This window comes from Accipiter gentilis, chromosome 15, assembly GCF_929443795.1.
Source record: "Accipiter gentilis chromosome 15, bAccGen1.1, whole genome shotgun sequence".
NCBI classification, from domain to species: Eukaryota; Metazoa; Chordata; class Aves; order Accipitriformes; family Accipitridae; genus Astur; species Astur gentilis.
Window position 1 is genome coordinate 1,708,905 of NC_064894.1, and position 23,570 is coordinate 1,732,474.

At 37.4% G+C, this 23,570-nt stretch overlaps 1 protein-coding gene across 1 annotated transcript in view; it reads right to left on the reverse strand.

Moving 5' to 3' along the window:
- EYS (eyes shut homolog) overlaps positions 1-23,570 on the reverse strand; it is a 940,845-nt gene that overhangs the window by 138,396 nt on the left and 778,879 nt on the right. Inside the window, exons 38-39 of the mRNA XM_049818234.1 lie at positions 19,384-19,548; positions 8,755-8,908 (exon numbers count right to left, since the gene is read on the reverse strand). Of these exons, the coding sequence (XP_049674191.1) occupies positions 8,755-8,908; positions 19,384-19,548 (319 nt within the window). The remainder of the gene's footprint in view (positions 1-8,754; positions 8,909-19,383; positions 19,549-23,570) is intronic.

The window sequence follows — 23,570 nt, forward strand, 5'->3', positions numbered from 1 at the left end:
AATAATAATAAAACACAGAATAACCATTGCTGTTTCTTCCTTCCCTCATCCCCCATGAAAAAAGGATTTCCAATGAACCGTATGAAACAGAGTTCCCAAGTTAGTATACCTGAGGTCCTGTGACGATTTTGGGTCACAGAGCTGGACTGACTATAGTACAAAATATAGATCATGCACGAGGATGTCAGCGCTACACTTTTAAAAATGTGTTTAAATACTTACCTTGGCCTCAGAACATTTAATCTTTTGAACACCTTTTTGAGATAGGTAAGTACTACTCCCACTTTAGAGCTATGCAAACTAAGTAACAAGCTAAGATTAACCAAACTCTTTTAAAACCACGTAAGAAGTTTGTCGCTGAGCTAGGAGCTGACCGCCTAGACCAGAAGAACTGCTCCCTTCTCCTCAGCGCAGAGGAGAAAATTCAGCTAACCTGGCAGCAGCCTGCACCGTGCGACCTCACTGCCTCTTCTGCTGTTGGTGGAGACCTGCCTGCCGATCCCTCTACAATTAGCTGATCCCTCTGCAATTAGTGGTGCTCGCGAGGTGGATCAGAGAGAGATGAACTGGCTTCTCAGGAGGAATGCTTTCTTCCCCTTCCCTCCACCGCTCCTTTTTCTGGACACTCGTGCAAAGCCTAGCTGCCTACTGTTTTTTAATTTTTACTGATTTTCAGTATCTACAGAGCAAATAGCACTTCCTATTGCTTTCAGCTAAAGCAAACCTGTAGAGAATTGCGAACTGTTACAAGCACACGGAACCAATTTTATTTCTGTATTGATCTTCCACTTCAGCAGCAACAGGCTTGAGGAAGAGAATTTAAAAAACTGCTTTGCCTTCACGGATTTTTTTTGGTTTAGCTCTTCAGAACTCGGAAATACAACAGTGTAAACGTTTGCTATCATCTCACTCAGGAAGAAGACAACATGGCACCCTCTTCATAAGCTGTTTGGCAATATACTTCATTGCTATAGTTCCACGTGCTGTGCCAAACTAACAGAAACCAAACAGTTGTCTGAAAAGTCCTCTGTGTGAAGCACTGGGTGACCAGATAATGAGATAATGAATTTTACAGAATTCTATATACTATAGAAATAAATAAATACTGGAACTGTCAACATATTGAACAATATTGAAAAAAATATTTTTCAGTATACCAGATTATCTTGAATTTTAATAGTTCCTTATTCCCTCTGTAATCCAGTGACTCCTTTTTCCTTCAAGTCACAGACATCTGCCTCGTTTCACGCAGAATACCTCGTGCCTTTTCCGTAGTACCGAAGCCCCTTTGTACTATCGTGTATGGGAAAGACCTGCTCTTCCAGCCAAGCAGATCAGAAGGGCTCTGCCTCCTGCTTCTGCCCTGGAACAGAGGGAACAGCCAAGTATTCTGACATCTTTGCTATCTGTTTCACACAGTCTCACCCAGCCGCAAGACGATGAAAAAGTGAATCACACGAGATCATGGAACAGAAACTATCTATCTAGAGAAACTGCAGTGAGTAAGCAACCACATCAGCAACACTTGGAACACAATGCTTTCTGCTGCAGACAGAAAAAAAGGGACTATGGCACACTTGAAAGGATCAGTATGCACCATTAAAGCAGTGTCTTCTTTAATACATGAAGGGAGAGTTCTAAAGAGCTTAGCAAGATTCTGGAAATGTAGGTTAAATGCAGTTTAGAATTTCCATGATATAATAAAAAGAACACTTACGAATGCTTTAGCTGTAATGTTGCTGAAAGGCAAATGTATCCAGAAAATGGGAACTGGGTTATACAGACTATTAGAACTTTAATCTTGCTGTTTTTCTTGCAGAAATAGAGATTTTTCAAAACTTGGAATTTTAAAATTCTAAAACCCAAATCTAAAAATAAAAGGTTATGAAATGTGCATTCTTATGTTCTATAATGTATACCTTAATTCTGGTGAATCCGCAGCTCATTGTCTTTAGAAGACCCACTAAATTGTGACACAGAGCTTCAGTAAAGTCACATAAACTAATAACTGCTAGTAGCAACATCAGTCACTGAGAAATTAATAAATAACGATTGCAGTTATCAACAGTGCACTGAAACTGTTTCTCTAATGTGATTATTAATCCTAGAGCTTTCTTTGGAAAATGAGATTTTCTGGTTATACTTGATTCTGAAAATTACACTAGCTATTATTTATGTCACTTTTGATATGAGGGGCTGCTAAACAGGAAGGTGTTAGAATGATCTGAATTATACAATGCTTTAGTCATGCTTTTGAAGGTTATAGCATGAAAAACTAACAATCTGTTCACATATCTAATTACAAACATATTTGTAATATGTGTAACAATGAGATACTGAACATACATTAGAGATTACCATGGTCGTTAAACATCTGATCCTGTTTAAACATGTGAATATTGATATGGCAGTTTGTAAGCATTCCTCATTAGGCCTATTCCTTTTACCATTTCAATTGTAGTAGGAAAAATACAAAGAAAATATGCTGTCTTGAACCACTTGGTATTTCTTTAAAATCAGTAATTGACAGCAATGAAATTCAGGGTATGAGAGGTATTACCAAAATGTTTGACTTATCTTAGGACAAAAGGACGTAATAAAAATATTGGTCAAACCTGAGAATGTCAACCTTCATTATTATTTTCAAGTATTGTCCTCTACTTCTAGAGATGGAGAATGGTGGAAAAGCAACAAAATTATTGGCCAGGAATGCACCTTAACCACTGGAAAGGTTAAAAAAAATTTTCGGTTCTACCACTAGGCTATACAGGCGCTCTCATATGGACAGTCAGTATACAAAATATAAAGCTTGACTCATGTCAAAATGACCACTGATGAGACAGCACTGGCTTCAGAAGTATTTCAGTTTTTGCTCACAATCATAAAACATTTCTTTGTATATCTTGTACATTAGTGAAAAGTTAAATCTTCGAGTCTTTGTGGTGAATGATTAATTATTCTACATAGTTAGGAGACAGTGATGCTTGCAGGCAAACAAAATAACATTGCAAAATAAGAAACAAAAATATATCTCTATTTTCAATATAAATGTTGTCTAGGAAGTGGAACAACTTTATTGAAGTCAAAGGTCACCAGCTGGTGACACCAGCTTCACAGGCCTGAAGAAAGGAGCTCACAGCAGTCTTTCTTCACATACAATATGTATATATGTACACTATAAATAAATCTATTTCTAGGATACTATGCTTGTGCAAACAAAACCACAGATTGGTAGAATTTATTTCTTATGCTAATTTTCAAATGATATGTTGTTACACTAAAAGTGTCTAAATGAGACAGGATTTACCAGTCTTCTCTTTTAGGATGAGTTAGTTCATCCTACAAAGGTAAAAGCAATCCAAAATAAACTAGTGTGAGAGTTACTGTGATTTTTGTGTGTTACCTGATTTTGCTTAATTATGCTAAGTTGAGCATGCTTATAATTATAAATACCCTCTAGCAGCATAGGTAATACAAACGAAGTACGTTACATTCTTAAAACAGGTAATACTATAGGTAAAAATAACAGCTATCCTTGTTTCTTATTGTCGTGGTTTACCCCCAGCCAGCAGCTAAGCACCACGCAGCCGCTCACTCACTGCCCCCATCCAGAATTTATATGCATTAGTTTGATGTAATGCATGTATTACGGGACTAATTTTGAGACTGAGTAACAGATGTAGTGATTTACCTATGTAAAACTGTAACAGCTGGATTGATGGAACTGGGATTAAGGTTTTCAGAGAACAAACATTATATAGGCATACACTGCACAAACCTTCCTACCTTACAGTGGCAAATGTGATGACGACTTTATGAAATAGATATACATTACAAACTGAACTCAGTCTACTACTGGTTTTACAAGGCCTGATAAACCATCATCAGCTGCAGATAATCTCAGTGGAAAATCACCTCTTTGAAAGGCATTTTTAGGTTTTGTCCCACTAAGACTTATGCTGAGTTATCATGATTTGCAATTTCTACAGAAAATGCAGTAAATATAAATGTGTATAGTTGTATATAGAGTCCTTCTAAAAGGAATTCCAAATTTAATTCAAAATTTATTAAATCTACTTTCCAGTTTTATGCAACACAACGTCCGCATGGATATGATTCATGTATGTGCTGACTTAAAATTTATTAATTAATACGTAGAGTATGTAAGATATTCCATTTCAAAACCACATCGAAATGTGTTTTCTTTATCAATTTATAAGTTTGTATGATAGAATAGCAATTATTAAATCTCTCCCAGACTGCTTTCACTGTAAATCTTCAAAGAATTTTGGGAAGGGCAGGTGTGATAAAATGATGACGATATTGCATCAAGTTGGCTCAGGTTATCTACCAAAACACCTTTCCATTTCTCCTTCATCACACAACTGATAATGTTGGAACTCAGTATTGCAAGTATGAAGCTTAGGAGTATTTGAAGACAGCAAAATGTCTTCCACACATCACAAATATAGGCTACACCATATATCTGTTCAGATACAAAGCCACTGATGTTTACAAAGAGCTGCTCAGATGTTTCCAATTCATCAAACAAAAAATTCCTGTATTCCTAGGTAACTGGCAATACTGGAAGCGACAGCACAACATCAGAAAATTACTAATTTTTTGTTTTACGGATTTACGGTAATTTTCAGTAATACTTGCACACTATGCAGAGCACCTAGCACTTGTAAATACTAATGAAACGATGACTTAGAAGTATGCACTAATATGAAAACATACATACCTCTGGAATGATGAAATGAAATGGGCAAACCCCGTGACTCAAAATGAGCCAACAGACTGTATGGATGATGATTTACATATTCTTTTTGAAAACACATTTTCAGAATGCACATGCAATAAAAATACTTTGTAAGATCAGTTCAAACAACTGTCTCTTCTGTGGAAAAGGAAGTGGCAGCGTAGGTAAAAACATGGGCACTGATAATATAATCACATAGTTTGCACTCAGTACACTACGTCTTGCCAAAGTTTTCACGTGGAGGTACAAAAACAAGTTGAGGACTTCCACAGTTTAGAACGTGCCACCTGCTTTTGAAGCATGAAGACCGAACAATAAACTTGAGCAGCTTGTGTACCCCTGCATGGTCTAGGCTGGAGTTGGCCAAACAACATTAACTGAATAATTTATTTAACAAATAAACACTTTTATGGACAGCTAAAGGTGCCCTTCTCAGCCATGAGTAAATGCTTACCTCCATACCACTAATTAAAGTGTGACAGAAAACTGGAAACAACTACATTCAATATGCTCACTTGGAAGATACATGAAATATTAATGTACATAACACACTGACAAAGCTCTGTGGGGATGAGCACTATGTTCATTAAATTCCAGAGCAAAATTCTGACAATTCTGCAGGTAAATAACATGGAAAAGAGTGACACTGTCCTATACAGGCAAGATTTTAATTAATGCTTGCCTAGAATCTTCCAAACAGAAAAGAACCTGGTGTCCCCCATCACTGTCTAGAATAGACAATCTAAACTTTTTAAGGAAAGTAATTAAAAAAAAATTATCATTTAGAGAAGTGTAAGATGTCTAAAAAAAAAAATAAATCAGTATTCCTACTCTAAAAGCTAAAATCCCACTATCCAGAAAAATCAAAATACGGGTGACTTGATTACCTCAATCTCTTGCTTGTTAAAGTTACTTTCCTTCAACCACTGAATTGAAGAAACACCATCTGGCCTCAGTGACAGTCACATCGCTTTAACCACAAATAACGTACAGCAAATTTTGCATCAGGCAAACACATTTTAGAACCCACACGTGGAATGAAAAGTGTTTGAACTAATGTTCTTTGAATAACTTTAAAAAACAAATCCATAAAAGCAATCCAGACTACATCTGAAGTATGTGCCCAAAGCTTTAACTGAAAAGATCAATACAGGCTCAGTTATGAAATCACAAAAAATTAAACCCAAACCAATGCATATTTTCAAAACCAGCAATCAAATCATTCTAAAATAAACAGAAATGGAAACAATGAATAAAACTGCATTGAAACAGGTCTCTAGTTTCTTTAGGCAAGGCAAAAAAAAAAAAAAAGGCAATCAGAGTTTTATTGTTTTCTTCTATAAAACTGCCGTTTCACAAGGACTGTAAAGACAATAACTGAACATTTAAAACTCATTTAATCTTCATCAGGTTTGAAAGAAATGGCCATAACTAAGGAAACTAATCATATAGTTAAGAGAAAGTAATAGCTGTAAACTATGGGGATATCTTAGCTTCCTGTACATGGTAGATTTAGAAAGAAAAAAGTGTGAGAAGATGAACATCTGCTTCTGTAGACATTATGAGTTGCGTTAATTATGCTGTTTATCCACTGGAGCCATAGTTGCATCCAGAACTGGAATATTTGTCAAATATGATCTTACAGAGTTTTTCAAAGTCAAATTTAATAGAAATATTGTCTACCACTTGGAAGGTTTTCAAACAGTACCAAAAATAGTTATTTATTCCAGTCTTTGTCTCTTTTCCTGCATTACAGGGGAAAAAAACTCATTAATTTTGCAGGTAAAACATACAGATAGAGTTATCTATCTTCAATAGCCACCAAGAGAACACAAATCAACAGTTTTGTCATGGATTCGTATTTTATAGCCTATGATACAAGATCCTGGGGGGCCACAAATGCCTTGTCATGTTTGCTTTTTTCTTTGGCAGAGGTTAACGATGATTGCTGAAGGATTACAATTTTACTGCTGCTTGGTGAAGGATATACTGCGCTCTCTACGTTTTAGAAGGACTCACAAGAATAATCACTAGTCATTTTGAAGGCCAAGCCCATAAACGCAGATGCATGTAAATCCCCGCCAGTCACAGTCTACAATCACACCTTGCAAGTTATTTAGTATGCCACTGTTTTAAAGATAGCAGTATAAATTCCAGTAAGCAAAGTTAACATGTAAATTGAACTGACGTTACTTTTTAGTGTAACAACATGGAGAATGAGACCATAAATAAACAGGTGTTAATTTTAAGGTAAAAAAGAAGGAAATAAATTTATTTGTCAGTGTGATCTTGAACTCTTTAACTAGAATCAATCTTTTCAATGCCATTTAGCTGCATTGGTTGCTAAGATATTATTAAGCTTTGAGATCTGTACAGCATTTTAATGTCTTAATCTTACGAAGCAGAGGCAATGCTACCACAGCTAATACAGTGCAGACCATTAGCTGACCAACATCTCCCACAAGAGTAGTCTCTGAGATTAAAAAACAAACTTCGAATCGTATGTTAATACTGAGCTGTATACTTCTATCAAGTACCTTCTAAGAGGAAAAAAATAATCTGCTGGCTCAAAGGGAGAAGAAGGGACAGAATCTTCTTTGTAGATTTTATATACTTTTGCAATTTGTACAAAAGTCCTAAAATAGATTAATGCACTGTCAGCTAACAAGTAATTAGATTTGAATGTATGCTATGTGACTTTGCTTCAATAATACTAGGCATTAATACTAATATAGAATAAAAGGAAAAAAACCCCACCACCTTTTAATGGAGTAATGTACAGACCTGTGGCTGAGAAGAAATATAAGATGGAAATGAAACAGCTTCGTAAATGGTAGATCCTTTCATCCTTCCATATATTGAAAAGAGGTTTTATATTTATACTCTAACAAGTCTGTTTCTAAAAGAATATGGTAAAGCTTATGGGTTGAGCATAAAATTTAACCAAAAAAAGCCTAACCAGTCTCTTCTCCCCATATCAGTCTACTCTATATGCTGAGATCATCAAACCTCCTGGCATGAGCAGCGTTTTAGAATTTTGCAACATTTACATCACACAGAGACAGCTCAGAAGGCAAATGCAAAAATCTTCAGATGATGCTTTTATTTTCCTTTTTTGATAGTAAGAAGGTAATTTTGAGAACTCTGATGTGCATGTTTCAGGGTAACTTCTGCAGTCTCCTTCACATACTATCCTCTAACAGCAAAAATGGTCCTAGCTAAAACTACCTTTGATTCAATAACTTTATAATTTTATATGGGCATCAGAATTATTTCTAAAACATTTTTAAAGTAAATATTATTTTGAAGTTACTAATATAAATATAACACAATACCTATATTATTTCATTCCTACCTTTTTCCTAACTTGCACATATGACATTCCATGAGTGGAAAAGAGTTATTCCATTACCAAGGCATGATACCAATACCTTTTCCAAAATTAAAAGTTAACCATTCTGTGAACTATTGTGTGTACTAGATGAAAAATGACAGCACTGGTCAGCCACCGTTGTATAGTGCTGACAGTACCATTGCATATGTACATATGAGAGCTTACTGCACTGGGAGATGCTGTTAGCATGCCCATTTTCTAATTTCTAAATTGGTCCTATATTTAGCACTAGAATTCTGATGAGAAATCTAACTTATTCAATGTGTAAATTAATAAGCATAAATTATGAGCTACCTATTTTTAACCTCCAACTTTATGTTTAAGTTGTTTCAGTTCTCAAACTGACTTCAACTCTATCTGTAAAAGTGTCTGGAGTTTGAATGATTCATACATTCTCCAAAGGACTGAACCAATCTGTGTGAATTAGAATGTATTTTCAATCAAGGACACTACCTTACGAAAAAGGTTTCCAAATATGCATACGATTTTGCTTTCCAGTATGAGTTGTCTTTTTATTGTAAAAAAGAAAGTGAAGTGACACTTTATTGCTCAATATGTATGACTAAAACTCTAGTGTAACACAGGGGTAAGTTCTTACCTTATCGTGATAGGGATGAGTACACCCTTGCTAATGGATTGATTGACGGATGCAGTCAGAATGTTCTGAGAGTTTCCACAGCTGAATCGAACTGTTGGTCTTCCCTCCACAAGATACAAGTGAAGAAACTGTTCTCTCAAATTCCTTCCACTAGCTTTGAAAACAAAAATGGAGACAGTCACACTTCTGAAAGTGTAGGACCTTCCAAAAATACTCCACACTTCTGGAATACCTTCGCCAGTCATAATGCCTGTGTGACACGAAGGAGTCTTCTATCCATATACAGTACTCTGCTTGAGTGACTGTGAGAATAAAATTCAACTCTGTATCAACGGCTGATAACTAGTGAAAGTAAAAGAAAATAACAAAAAAATAAAATTTACTTTTACACCACTGTAGCTGCATAAACCTTATGGAGATCTGTACATTAGTCGAAGATTAACTTTTCTCTATATCTAGCAGTATCATTAAGGTGACAAAGGTGACAATAAAAAAACCCAAATAGCAAAAATACTAGAATATCATGATTTACTATTTCATTCAGCTTTTCAACCATATTATAGAAAACAAAAGTTATAAGAGAACATCTCTTTCTTATAGTCTCTCCAAAGGTAAGATTAAGAACAATTCACCTTTCCCAATTAATGATACGTTTCAGACTTGATGAGAATAATTGTTATCTACAAAACATTAGACACACTGTGTTACTTGCACAGTTCAAACTCAGATTAAAAAGATATTTCAAAAAAATCTTTCAATCTTTGTTCACTTCTGCTAAATAGTATATTGTAAATATGACAGCAAAATACTTCTATTTAAATGATGGATGGCACACGGTTTGTCTACTAAAAAAAGAACTGCCACCTAGAGTTGCAAATTATTTTACACAGGTTTCTCTTTATGAATTTACCCTTTGAATCTAACTGTATTTAATTCTCACAGAAGGTAAAAGACAGTTCCTGTTTGGGATTTTTATTCCCCTTTAAGACAAACTGTTAAAATGGTAATCTGGTTTTTGCACTATATTTTACCATATTTAACTGAAGTAGACAAGACTCAATAGCTAGGTCATGAAATTGAATTTACTGCATAGATTTGTTCAGCAGTATTTGAGCATAAGATTACTATGTTCTTCTTAGCTTCCAGAAGCATAATGTTTGGAAACCTGGTACCCTGGGTTCCAGAATCCTATCTGTATCCAGTTCTCCAGCTTGTCTGGAGATAACATCTCCTATCCGTCGTCTGGAGCCGAGTTGAGAAAAAACACACAGAACATACCCCGTACAACAAGTTTTTATGGGTGTGTGTGGTAGGAGAGAGCATTTGCTTCCCTAAGTTTATCTGATCAAAAACCTTGTTAAATGGGATGACAAGGAAAAGCGGGAAACCAAAGCACGCAGAGGCACAATCCTGACCAAGAAACGGAGACAGTGACAAGAACCAAACCGGGCTGGTTACACCAACCTGTATGGGAATCGGAGTGTGGGATGCTTGTTTAGGTCAGATTCCCTGATCAAGGACCTTGCCAAAATCAGAGGGAGGAAAAGGGGAAGACAATAAGCAAACCACGGATGTGACAAACAGACAGTAACAGGAACAACGACAAGAAACCAGTCTTGTCAGCCACACTGACGGACTGGCTCTCAAGAAACTTGGGGCATCGCTCCAGCGTGCCAGCCTGGACTTGGCCACTGAGGGGGGTGACACCGGGGGTCTGCGACACTGGGGAGGGTTGTGTTGGTGGAACCGTGCAAACCACCGGGGCAACGTGGACACACAGGGAACTGGGAAGAAACAAAGGAGGAACAGACCTGAAGTGGTATAAAAGGGGAGGGTTACACGTAAAAAGGGGCCGATCAGCACGCTTGCGCCTCATCACCGCAGTCTGTCCTCGCTTCTTATTAAATCCTTTCTTAACTGTCTTTCGGTGTAATCTCCCTCCCTGACACACATGCTAAGGGTGCTGCAAGGACCAAGGGCCGGCTGCTGGAGGGACCAGTGTGAGTGGGGTTGGTGGGAGCTGCTGGACTCAGACTTGGGGTGCAGGCACCCCGGCCGCCGGTGTCAGCGAACGGCACCCCTGGGAGTCTCAGCCCCTCCGGCCGGGTTCCAGCGGGAGCGAGTCCCACGCCTGGAGCTGCTGGAGGTGGCCACAGCTTAGAACATACCTCAACACCTTTATCCAGGAAGGTAAAAAGAATGTGGGTGTACTTGGGACGGCTCCTTGCTGGAAAACCGACTCGTTTGTAAAGAGAAAATGATCAACTTTAATTTGGAGTACAAAACAGAACAAAACCCATAATATATTTTAGCAGATAGAGAGAGACAACAGATGCTCGCAGCTTCCTGCTCATTTGCTTTTGTATAGTTCATAGCAGAAACAGTTCACAAACTCCCTCCTCGAGAGCAGCCTTCTAGTCAACACAGTGTTTCTTCAGTCTGTTACAAATCCTGTGACCTACTGCAAGTCTTTTATGCTTAGACGTATTTTGTATTGTGAGTACCTAATTAACTCCAAAGCTACTTTAATTTGTCTGGATTTTATGCCTTTGGCTTTTATGATTTCCTTCTACAACAGTCTGATAATTCTCTTTCAAAATGTATTGCACTATCACTGTTAAAAAAGTCACTGCTTTTTAATCCTAGCATAACTGATATATGCACATATTGCATCATTTGTTTCCTTATCTTCTTCTCTCCTCCCTGCACATGCTGTTCCAGGCATTTCCAATTTCTATCAATAAGTAAATCTGTAAGTTACGTTGGATTCAGAGAGAATGAAGTGGGGGAGGGTTGTGAATGTATATACTGACAACATGTCTTGACGAAGTGAAGTTACAGATGAATAGCTTATTTCTCTTCTCCCAGTGACTGCGCCTGTCCGTTCACATTGCCCACTAGTGAAAACTCGGACGAAGGTCCTCGTTACTACTAGTAAAGTAAAAAATGTGGGACAACTCCCCAAAAGGTAGCACTGCTCCTTGAAACCTCAACGAGTGTTACTGCCTGAACTTCAGTCTGGGGAGTGTTACAGGTCACACTTACAGGTGACTAACAGCATTCTTCATGTTATCTGCTAGGTGGTACGAGATTCGTTGAAAGAACAGTCCTTGAAATCCTTCCACAGTGAACACGAGGAGGCAGAGTGCCCCTCTGAAGAATTTTGTTCTGGCAATGTAGAAGAGCATGTGCTACCTAGTGTATATGGTGGGAAGTTCCCTTCATAGGAAAAGCCTGAGTCTTAAGTAAAACAGACAGGTTCCGGGAACAGAGAGAGATCAGAACCACCTGAGTAAAAAATCTTGTTGGATATTAGAGGTAATTTATCTTGACCTTAGTAGAGATTATGTGAGGGCATCAGGTCAAACAAGTCAGATCGCAGCAATCAGTCTTTCACAGGGAACTGCACGCTGGAAGGCTGGTTTTGTCCATCAGTATGATGGCAAGCAAGAGGCCACTGGGCTCAAATTGCTGCCTATCTCGAAAAGACCAATTTAAATTCCCATTAAGCTATGGGATGAAGCTTTATTAGGCAAAACCATATTTTGACACAGAGGAAGGATACCGAGAAACGCTCTGCTTGAGAATGCCAGCTGAAATACCAGACAAATCGACTATGACTGAAGTGCCCATCTTTAGTTTTAGGAGGGTAAGTAGAATATGGGTAGATCTGGGGAACTGAGCTTCTGGGAGCACAGGAAAATAATCTGTGAGCACAACTTATGAAAAGGGAGCTGGTGTCCTTAAGGAACGCTATAATTAACATGGGCTGTGATATCTGAAATCCAATTGTCAGAAGTTACAGGCTACCATATATAATAGAAGTTAAACAATCTGTCCTTGAAAGGACTGTGAACAGCATTATGCTGACTCTGTTAAAAGTGAAAATGATGAAGTAAAACTTTATAACTGTATCAGTTTTTTATGACCACTTGCAATTTATTTTGCTTTGTGGCTAAATATCACAATTTGCTTCGACATGTTGATGAAATTAAATCACGCAAATAAGTAAAATCAGTAAGGAATAGAATAAAAAAATCATAAGAATGCATACTGTATTCAACGAAGAAATGTTTCTCAAATGATGGCTAATCTTTATTGGCACAAATGTAACAATTGTATCTATTTTCAAACTTTTTCTCCTGACATAGTTAAAGAGCAATCTCCTCACACTCTACCAATAACTTAAAGATAAGGTAACTGCAAAAAGTCCAGTCATTTTTAGTCCATTGACTGTTGTCATTTGTATGCTTCTTAAACACATACTGAAAATAATTAGGGAAAACATCATTATTAAGAAGGTAAGTACATTTGCCTTTGTATTGAAACAGATGATGGTTATAACCTATTAAAAATGATGTGCAAACCAGTTCTTCTTGGATTATTTTCTTTGCCTCTGACATATGTAGTAATTTTCTATAAATCACTTATATCCTATCTCTTTCCCCACGTTTTTAACAGTCAATCTATTTTTTGGCAGCCTCCACAAACAACATGTAGTCCTTAGTATTTGTTACTTTCAACCAACTATTGATAAAATCCTTGCTAATAAAGGCATTAAATAGGAAAATGCTTTTTGACAACAATATGGTGCGATTCCGTAAAGTGACATGCCCAGCACAGTTACTGATTCTCATATTCTGCCCATTAGTTAGCTTATAAGTAGGCTTATTTTCTGTATATACATATTTTAGTTTTCTTATATATATATAGTATTTATATTAACTGCTAAAAGGTATTATAACAAAGCATTGGTACTTTTAAGTGTTTACTTCTCTCTACTGAATATGAAAAAGTGAAGAAGGCACAGAACTCCCTTTTTGATCCTCACTGGCCGGTGTACTAGTAAAGATAGATACAAATTTTAATCCTTTTACATTTTCCCTTAAGATTCTGTCGTAAATATTCTTCTTATGCATACTTTCTGATTCAAATCCATTTGTATATCAAAAGCATGTTGTCTGAGATTTTTCACTGTAATTAAATGTTTACTAATTATCTGCCAGAGAAATAGATGTAACCTCATCACCACCTGGTAAAATCAGGTGTGTTTGTAAAATGAATGATCTGAAAGTAGACTAATTAAAAAAAAAAAAAAAGAAAAGTGTAATTATTTTCCAGTAAAATACACCTGAAACAAGCAGATCACTGATTTTCTTTGAGTTTTTAAAAATGCTTTTCACAAAGACAGAGGATTTTTGCTTTCTGAATGCGTGAAACTTATTGCAACCTTAATTTTGGCACTATTGCTAACATCAGTGTAATAATAGAATATGAAAATGTCAGGAACATTAACCCTTTCTTACAATTTTGTAGTTCTTGTACCTAGTGAGTGCACTAGCCTCAAGATGAGTTTCTGCTGACAGTTAATTTCTCAGCTGTTTGTTGGTAGCACAGCTTCAAAAAAGCAGCAGCAGAAGCAGGAGTTGTACTACTATTAAAAGGAGCACAGCTGACAACAGCAGCTTCTCTTCCGAAGCCATTAGAAGGGAAAACGAAAGACAGAGCAAGGAGCAAAAAACAAGGATGAAGAAGAACAGAGGGAGCATATGAACTCATGAGAAACACTGTACAAACCCAACAGCAATCACTAGGCAGCTTGAAGGAGTTCAAGAAACAAGACAAGTATACACAGTAAGTATAAATATTTGGGAAAATATTTAAAAAAGAAGTTAAGTAAAAAGAAGTTAAGACATAAATATGTTTTCTCTTTGGAATTTTTTTTAAAGTCTTTAGCTTCACAGGTAATTGTTCTACCCACATCACAGAATCAAATTTATACACCTCTGTAGATATTTTCTGGTCTGAAAAGTGAGTATCTTTGCAAAGGTATGTGGGAAAATAAGTGAAAATGGTGTCATGGCTAATATAAAAATGACAAATTTAAATATATAATTTCTGGATGCTATGAAAATGTACCTTCCAATTTTTAACTTAAGTATTGGAGCTGAAATATTCTTGGGAACGTCAACAGTTTCTTAGACATTAAGTTCCAGCAAAATGCAACATAATGTTTGAAAACTTGATTTTAAAGCATCCATCACAAAATCGTAAGTTCAAGATCTTAATCCTTGCACTCACCAGAACCCAGGAGATTAATGGGCCTTCTAGGAAGCCCATTTTCTTGCTTCTACTTCTACTGTACATCTACTATTTATATAATTTCTAATAAAAGGATAACAAAACATTTTTACCACCTGATGAAAACACTTGTGAAAATCATAGAAACATAAAATCATTTAGGTTGGAAAAGACCTTTAAGATCATCGAGTCCAACCATCAACCATGCTCACTAAACCATGTCCTGAAGTGCCTTGTCTATGTGCTTTTTGAACACCTCCGGGGGTGGTGACTCCACCGCTTCCCTGGGCAGCCTGGTCCAATGCCTGACAGCCCTTTCGGTGAAGAAAATTTTCCTAATATCCAATCTAAACCTCCCCTGGTGCAACTGGAGGCCATTTCCTCTCATCCTGTCGCTAGTTACTTGGGAGAAGAGACTGACCCCCACCTCACTACAAGCTCCTTCCAGGTAGTTGTAGAGAGCGATCAGGTCTCCCCTCGGCCTCCTCTTCTCCAGGGTGAGCCACCCCAGTTCCCTCAGCCGCTCCTCATCAGACTTGTGCTCCAGGCCCCTCACCAGCTCGGTCGCCCTTCTCTGGACACACTCCAGCACCTCCATGTCTTTCCTGCAGTGAGGGGCCCAAAACTGAACTCGGCACTCGAGGTGCGGCCTCACCAGCGCCCAGTACAGGGGGACGGTCACTTCTCTTGTCCTGCCGGCCACTCTATTTCTGATACAGGCCAGGAAAAACATTCCATCCACCACTGATATGAAATTACATTTCCATACAGAGTCATAAAAAATTTTTCAAAGTAACATATGTTAGTGGAGAAGTTTAGAATGGAAATAAAGAACAATAAATTGAATAAAGGCTAGGAAAAAAACTTACATAGGCTAAACACAGTTTACATGCTCTGGAACTGTATAAAGAAGGTAAAACTAAGGTTGGTATACAGAAAAAACCCCTTCTAGAATAATTACGGTGGGAGCATTCCATGCGAACCCTTCTGACACAGCCTCAAGGTTTTTTATCCTAGAATACTTAAAATTCTGTGGTTCACCGAGCAAATGAAATTATTACATCAAAACCACTTTCATTTTAAGAACTAATCTAATTCAAAAGAGGAACTTCCACTGAATTCTGTGGGAGGACTTATGCGAGTGTTAAGAAGGAACTGAAGGCTTCCAACTGCTGCCACTTCCTCAGAATTTCCTTGGAGCCTTTCATTGTATTGACAAAGAACGTGAGATAAATCATGAAGCGTACATAATGTGTTATTTTTCCCTCTAAAAAACCTATGAGTGCTTTTAGTTCACTGGTTAAATAGTGGTACTAGCTTGGATTTATGAAACACACCCTTGTGCAACAAAATTCTCTAAGTTCAACTCTTTTTCCTAATATTATTTTTCTTTACTTTTAAAATAAAAGACTTTTGCCCCAAATGCACCTGCCACTCCTGCAGAGCTAGAAGACTGAAAAGCCACAGAATCACTTTGGTTAGCAGTTTAAAAATATTTTTTTTCTCATTCACAGTATTCCTTTTGAGATTTTCTGCAATGTGTGATTGGCTCTAAGTTTCATGGCAGACTATGAGCTTTTAAATTTCGTGTTTGGTAGGAGAAAAAAAAGCATGGGTTTCTACTTCTGGTACTGAAAGACTTTGGGTACTTGTACACATGAAAATAACTTTTCTCTGATTAAATGCCATTTAGGAACATTAATATTTTCCCTGATATTCAAAAGCAGACACTGTTTCAATTATAAGGCCGTAGTCTGAGAAAGACTACAGAATTCATTTTGAGGCAGCAGCATCCTGAATGTATTTGGTATGATTGTGAGCATTTCAAATTGGCAGTCCCTCCACCTAATTTGGTGGGGTTTATTTTGCACTGTTTAAATACAGAGTAACATCAAAATGTCCCTAGAATTATCCATTATTTGAATGCATGTAACTGAATTCGGCATAAAGGAACTGTATTTTTGTTAAATCAGTACATTTTCTTTGATAAAAACAATGGTAGAAGCAGATTCACTGGGATACAGAGAATGAAATTAAGGGGAGCATAATACAGCTATCGATGATGCCCACTGCGGTGTTCTCCCTCGGTGCACAAAGGCAGCACCCACATCCCCCCTTCCTTTCACAGCATCGTTTCAGCTGCACCTAAACTCTCAGTACCTAACCCTGAGGCAGTCAGCATGCTTCATCCCACGTTGCCTAAAATACTTAGAGCACTGTCTGCCCGAAGTACTCAGCCACACTTGCAAAACATACGAAGTATGTGCAGATTACCTGCCTTATCATACCAGTTCTCAGAAGCAAACATGTAAAATGCGACAATTTCTAGGTTCCTCAAAACAATTTGAAAATTTACAAGCAGGAAAGAAGAAATTCCACAGTCCACACAGATTTATAATATAGTGTGAAAGCTCAAGGTAACACTCATTTCTGATTCTCAACACTACACTAAGGAGCCCATTAATTCCAAGTACAGGCTAGCTCTCACCTGACAATTGCAGAAACATAAAAAGAAAAGACAAAGACATCTCCTAAAAATACCCAGGTTTAATACGCTTTTCAATGCACTTTCATTTTAAATGATTGTGAACAAAAGCATGGAACTCCTGCTACTAACGAAAGCTTAGGTTGTAACTGCCTTCTGTAGCTGGATGGAAACAAAAGGAGGGGATATAATGTTCATCTTAGTGTAATTTCTGTATAAAATGCAATGGAGACGCAAGTATCTTATATTTATTTCTAATTATGGGAAAGCATAGATAGTGAAAGAGTTGGAATTTGATTTTCAGTTAGAAATTCTGCACATTTGATGTTTACAAAGATAAGCAATTTCCCTATACGTAAAATAGTTGAATTGTAAACTAGGCAAACAGCATCCTGCACTGCAAATTCTGTTTCAAAGCTACTCCATCACCATCCCTCCTCAGCTTTGTAAATTTGCTACTTTCAGATGAAAGCCTTTTCCAACAAGCAGTGACAGAAACAAATTTGGCTCTGGTTGTAGTACAGTACACTTATCCAGGTTTTCAGAAAAGACCACTTCCTCCTGAGAATAGCAGAGAAACTTTCATGTTGGATTTTTTCTTTCTTTTTTTTCTCTCTCTCTTTTTTTTTTTTTTTTTTAACAGACATGCTTACTCAGGGCTTATGGCTAGATAGCAAGCTTTACTTTATCTTTGGCTGAAAGCCAACAACTTTGCAGTGATGAGGCAAACAAAATCATTAAATGCCAAATATATTCAAAGTACTTCCAGTGACCTTCCCTGAATTCTTACTGAAGGACAAATAACTCCTCTTGAATTGAAATAACTAACAAGTATAAAATGCTTCAACATAAAGAACTGCCACATCACCACTTATCCACGATTATTAGCGAATTCTGCAGCCATGTAGCTTAAGCAGCTGCAGCAACAGCCCAACTATAACATACAAGAAATTCAGAGAGCATTTTGAAAAGCAGTAAACATAAATGTTCAATTTGGGGCTACAATGTTTTACATCTAAAGAAAGTGTTATATAGATAATAATAAAAGGCATAATTAAATAATGCCATGAAGCTTATACTCCTTTTAACCCTGGCTTATAAATATCTACGTAGTGCAGGCACATTCACATATATTAACGTTTGTTATTTTTATATTAATCTGGAAGTAATCAAAACAATTTAGATTAAATCAATGAGATTCCTTTGTGTAGACAAAGCCTAAGAAGCTGCAGTGAACTGAGAACGCTCCTAATGCTTTTGTCTTTGTGAAGTAAATCTATCACATAGATTGCACAAACATTTTTCCAGCTCTTCCTGGGTTCAGGAGGAAATCACCTCGCTTTCCAGGCTTTCCATTTGGATAGAAATTACAAGCTGAAATATATAACAAAATATTCAACTGGCAGAGAAGCTTATTTTTCTTGCTGACTAGTGAAAAGCATACTGTCTCAGGAGTTCATGCCATATACTGAGGAATGAAATATGCAGGCAAGAAGTGACATTTTTATGTAGTATTAACAAGCATATGTCCAAGTCTGCAAGTATACTCTTCAGGGACGACAAAAGAATCGTAAGTGTGAAATCACAGTAAATACTCTGAAATATGGCAAATTTGCAGAACTTAAGATATTTCTGCAAATCAAAAAAATCTTTGGAAACAAGATCACAATTATAATAAAAAGTGAGTCTCAACCCAACTATGGAGAAGCTGTTTCTCTGTAATAAATTGTTCAAAACTTCTTCAACATTTGTATTTTAGAGCTGTAACACTTCGTATTGGAGTCATATGCTTACTATGTTCTTTCTTGTCAGGAAGCAGCATTTTCAGTTGTAAGTTATGTTTCACTCAATGAGTCATAAATTAAAGAACTTTCCAGAGGAACACAAAGAACGATGGTTCAAATTTTATAATGCATCATGCATTAGAATACCAAAAGGCTTCTACTGCATTTTAATGACTCATTTTGCTGCTGAATAGGAAATGCCAGCTGATGTACACTAAAGTTAATAAGGACCTGAAGGAGCTAAACTGATACTTAGCTTCAAGTATCATTGGTACTCACTGTAAAGAATTGTGCCATTTAGAGCGGTTGTTTTCACTGTCAAGTACAGAGTCGTCAGATTGCTTGTTTCCTGCCCAGATGCAGTCCTGGTCTCAGATACAGATGTCAGAGAAGGTAGTTCCAAATAAGAATTTCCAGTGAAGGATGGAAAAAAAAGTGCTGTGTCTGAAATGAATAACCAAAAGCTGATTTTATTAATTTATTACGAAATAAATAATAAAATACAATATAATCAGCAAAGCACATTTAAAAATATCCATTCTTCTGAATACCTGTGAATAGTGTAATCAACTGTATTATTTGCAGAGCATCCATATAAATCTATTTAATTTCAAACATTCAAGTTAAATATGCAGAAAATGAAAACGTTCTAGCATTTGCATATTGCCAGAAGAGAAAGACCATTATAGGAGGGACTACTGCTAGAAGATGCAATAAAGTTCAAAACATTGTCACAAATTTTCATCTCTACAGACGTTTCCATGCAGAACTTTTGTCCTACGACATCCCTGTGCAGTACTTCTGCTTTATAGTTGTAGATAAGAAACACAGGTTTTCTTCATTTTGAGTATACTCAAATGCTTTTGAAATTGTTTTTTGAAATGGTTTGAAATTATGATGATGATGCCATTGGGCAGTATATACATTTTTCCATTACACTACTCCTGTCTTGAAAATAAATAATCGCAAGAGAAGATTTTTAACTATGAAGGCTTAAGATTTGCAACATTTATTGCATTAATTACCTCTGCCGTAATGTTTTTGGGGTTTTTTCCCCCTTTAGCTGTGATAATAATACCACTGAAGCAAGAAAAAATAGAGTAAAACTAATTGAGGTTAGGCAGAATGTTTTCCTGATGCCTTAAGCATCCTAGTTAAGCAAAGCTCCTTGAAGATTGTCCAAATTCATCACCAGCGATATGAATAAGGAATGAGCAACAAGAAAAGCAGTCTGAATTCGGGTAATAAATTTGTAAAGAAATTTTTCATTTAATGAACTAAAAGTATACAATGGATTTGTGACTGATGATTACACATAGGCATGACTAGTATGTGGATATTATTTTTCAAAATTTTTATTCACTTTGTTTTTTATTTGTTTGTGAAATCTGCCCATAGTTTCTTCTCTTACATTTTTATTGGACTTAAGAAGAAAGAACAAAATTATTAAACCCCTGTTACCAAACAAGCACGTGTTGAAGGGCATTCATTAAAAAAACCCCACAAGCTGACAGCAAAAGAAAGGCAGGATGGAGAGCAAGAAGTAGCTGTATTTCTAAATGGTGGGTCCGGAAAAATCAGGATTGTTGGAGAAAGCGAAAAAACGATGGGATGAAGAAATTCCCTTGTAGGGTGAGGTAAAGGCCAAAGGCGTTGCAAATAATAAAAAGGCAGAGAAGCAGACCTACACAATGAGAATGCCATTTGTCTAATTAAATTCATACTTTCAAGGGAAAGAGTACTAGCAGATCTAGGTAGTCCAGTGCAGGGCCACCAACATGCTGAAGGGACTGGAGCCTCTTTCATCCGAGGAAATGCTGGGAGAGCCGGGACTCCTGAGACTGGAGAAGGGCAGGCTGGGGTGGATCTCACCGATGTCTATAAATACCCGACTGGAGGGGGTGGAGAAGAGGGAGCCAAACTTTTCCCAGCAGTGCCCCCCGACAGGCAACGGGCACAAACCAAAGCCCAGGAAATTTCACCCGAACACAGGAAAACGCTTTTTCACTGTGAGGGTGGTCAAACACTGCTACAGGTTACCCAGAGAGGTTTGTCGAGTCTCAGCCCTTGGAGATTTTCAAAACCTGACCGGACACGGTTGTGAGAAACCTGCTCTAGGTGAGCGTGCTCTGCTCGAGCAGGTGGTTGGACTTACTGATCTCAAAAGGTCCCTTCCAACCTCAACAATTTGGTGATTCCGTGATCTTTCACAGAGAGGCTCTGTGCAGACAACACGAATTCGTATTCTTCAAATGCAGTGCCTTCAGAAACCTCAGTGTCGTACAGCACTCCCAATGTAGTGGTACGTCTTGCAGCTAAAGCTATTAAGAAGTCCTTTATTAGGCAGTTTTCGGAAACTACCCAACGTTGACGCTAACTGTCCACAGTTTAGTTTCTGCATTAACAATAATATTTTGTGAAGTTTCTTTCAGCTAGCTGAAGGGCAGAAGGAGAGCAGAGAGAAGGGGCAGGGAGCACGGGATGCCCAGGCAATCTTGAAAGGACGGACAACCTCATCAGTCCTTTAGCTGGGACAGTCACTTTTGAATCATTTTTCACGCCTCTTGTTTTCTCCTTAACGAAATTCATACATACAACTGCAGACCCAGCATTTGAAATTAATTCAGTAATAGAAGCCAACACTTTGATAACAGGAAAAGTTTGATGCAATGGAAAGAGCTGTTTGCAGCAAACTGCAGCCTCACACACAGCATTACTCTTCCTAAAGCTTATCAAGGTCAACCTAATGACACTCATAGTATTTTTGGAAGAACTTAGTACTAACCTTTGAGAGATTTCACAAAGATACGAGTGTTAGGAGATCTCTGATAGTGGAATATTATCAAAATTGTAAGAAATTAATAAACAAAAGAAATACCATAATTCTAAGTGAAGATCTTGTCAAGTTGCTATATTATACAGATTAACTGCAGATCCATCCCACATGGCTATGTTAAACAGTAATACAAAATTCCCCGACATGGGATTCTGAAAAAGATTACGTTCTATGGACCATAAGAAATCATTAAGTGTCTCAAATATATTAATGCTTTCAATTTGTACATATAATTGGTAACGGCAAACAGTGAAAAGACATCTGTTTAGCATGCATACATAGTACACAAAGATGGTTACTGTAACTCTTTCCAAAAATTAACAAAATAATAGCCTTGAAACCAATACTTTGAGTTCCAAGTGAAAAAACTTGGAATAAAAAGTAATGTTTAGGAAAAAAAAGGTAGAAAATGCATGTATCTAGAAGCAGAACCTATACTAAGATAGAACCATCGTTCTAAAAAATCAGTTGTTGCTCCTCGACATAGTTGATTGAGTCTGTGTATTAAGAATCTAAAATCTGTAGGTTTGTGATGAGATACACAGGTAGAATACTACAGGCAAAGCTGCTTATCTGGAATCTCTTTTTCTACTCCCCTCCTACTAAACGCTGCACTAGCAGGTATTAAAGGCCCATGCAGCCCTGAGCACGGCTGCACACTGCTAGCTCCATGAATCAGAGCCAAGGAGGGCATACGCTGAATTACAATAAGCTAATAGCAGAAATACTAGCAGTGCCATCTACAAGGTGCATATAAGACTCTACCACAGTGTGAGAATATTTGACGCTGTTTTCAAGTAACATTTGCACATCTTCATATTTGAGGGTGGTTGCTGGCAGTCAGTAATTCTGTACTTCATTTATTTCACCGCACAGGCTGACAGCAGAGATGGTTACTTCACTCTCTCTGGGGCCGCCAGCACCGTCAGCGCCGTCCGTGGCCCCCGGGACTCTTCCACCGGGACCGTGGTCTCCCGAGTGGGGTGCAGGCACCCCAGGAGGTCCGCAGGACAATTCATGGGGGTGGGCGAAAAATACTAGAACTGCAGTAGTACGTACATGTAATTTATAAATAAATACATATACATACATTGCCAGGGTGTCCTCAAAAATTTTTTACTGATTGGACGGGGCTCTGAGCAAGCCGATCTGGTTGAAGATGTCCCTGCTCATAGCAGGGGGAGCAGACTAGATCACCTGCAAAGGTCCCTTCCAACCCAAACCACTCTATGATTCCATGATTCTATATTGCTAAGAATTGTACTTTAATGGTTTAACTGAAGGCTCAAATTTTCTACTGAAATAAATAGGTTATCTGGGATATTATTGACTACAATTTTCGTTACACACAGTATAAGAAGAAAATGTCAAGAAAACTTTAACATGTTTCTATTATGATCTTATTTGACTTAGAAAATAAACAGCAGTAAGGGGAAGAATACAGTTTCCCACGGCTAGTAAATTGGAATCAGTCTGTTTCCACACCTATCTCTAATTTTCCATTTGCATTGTTTGCCTTTTGTGACAAGTTTGGCTTAGTACTGAATTCTATTAAATTCTACTGAATTCTGTTAAAAATAGACCTTTTAATCTTGAAGATAGCAAGACCCATCAACTGCACCAGCCATCA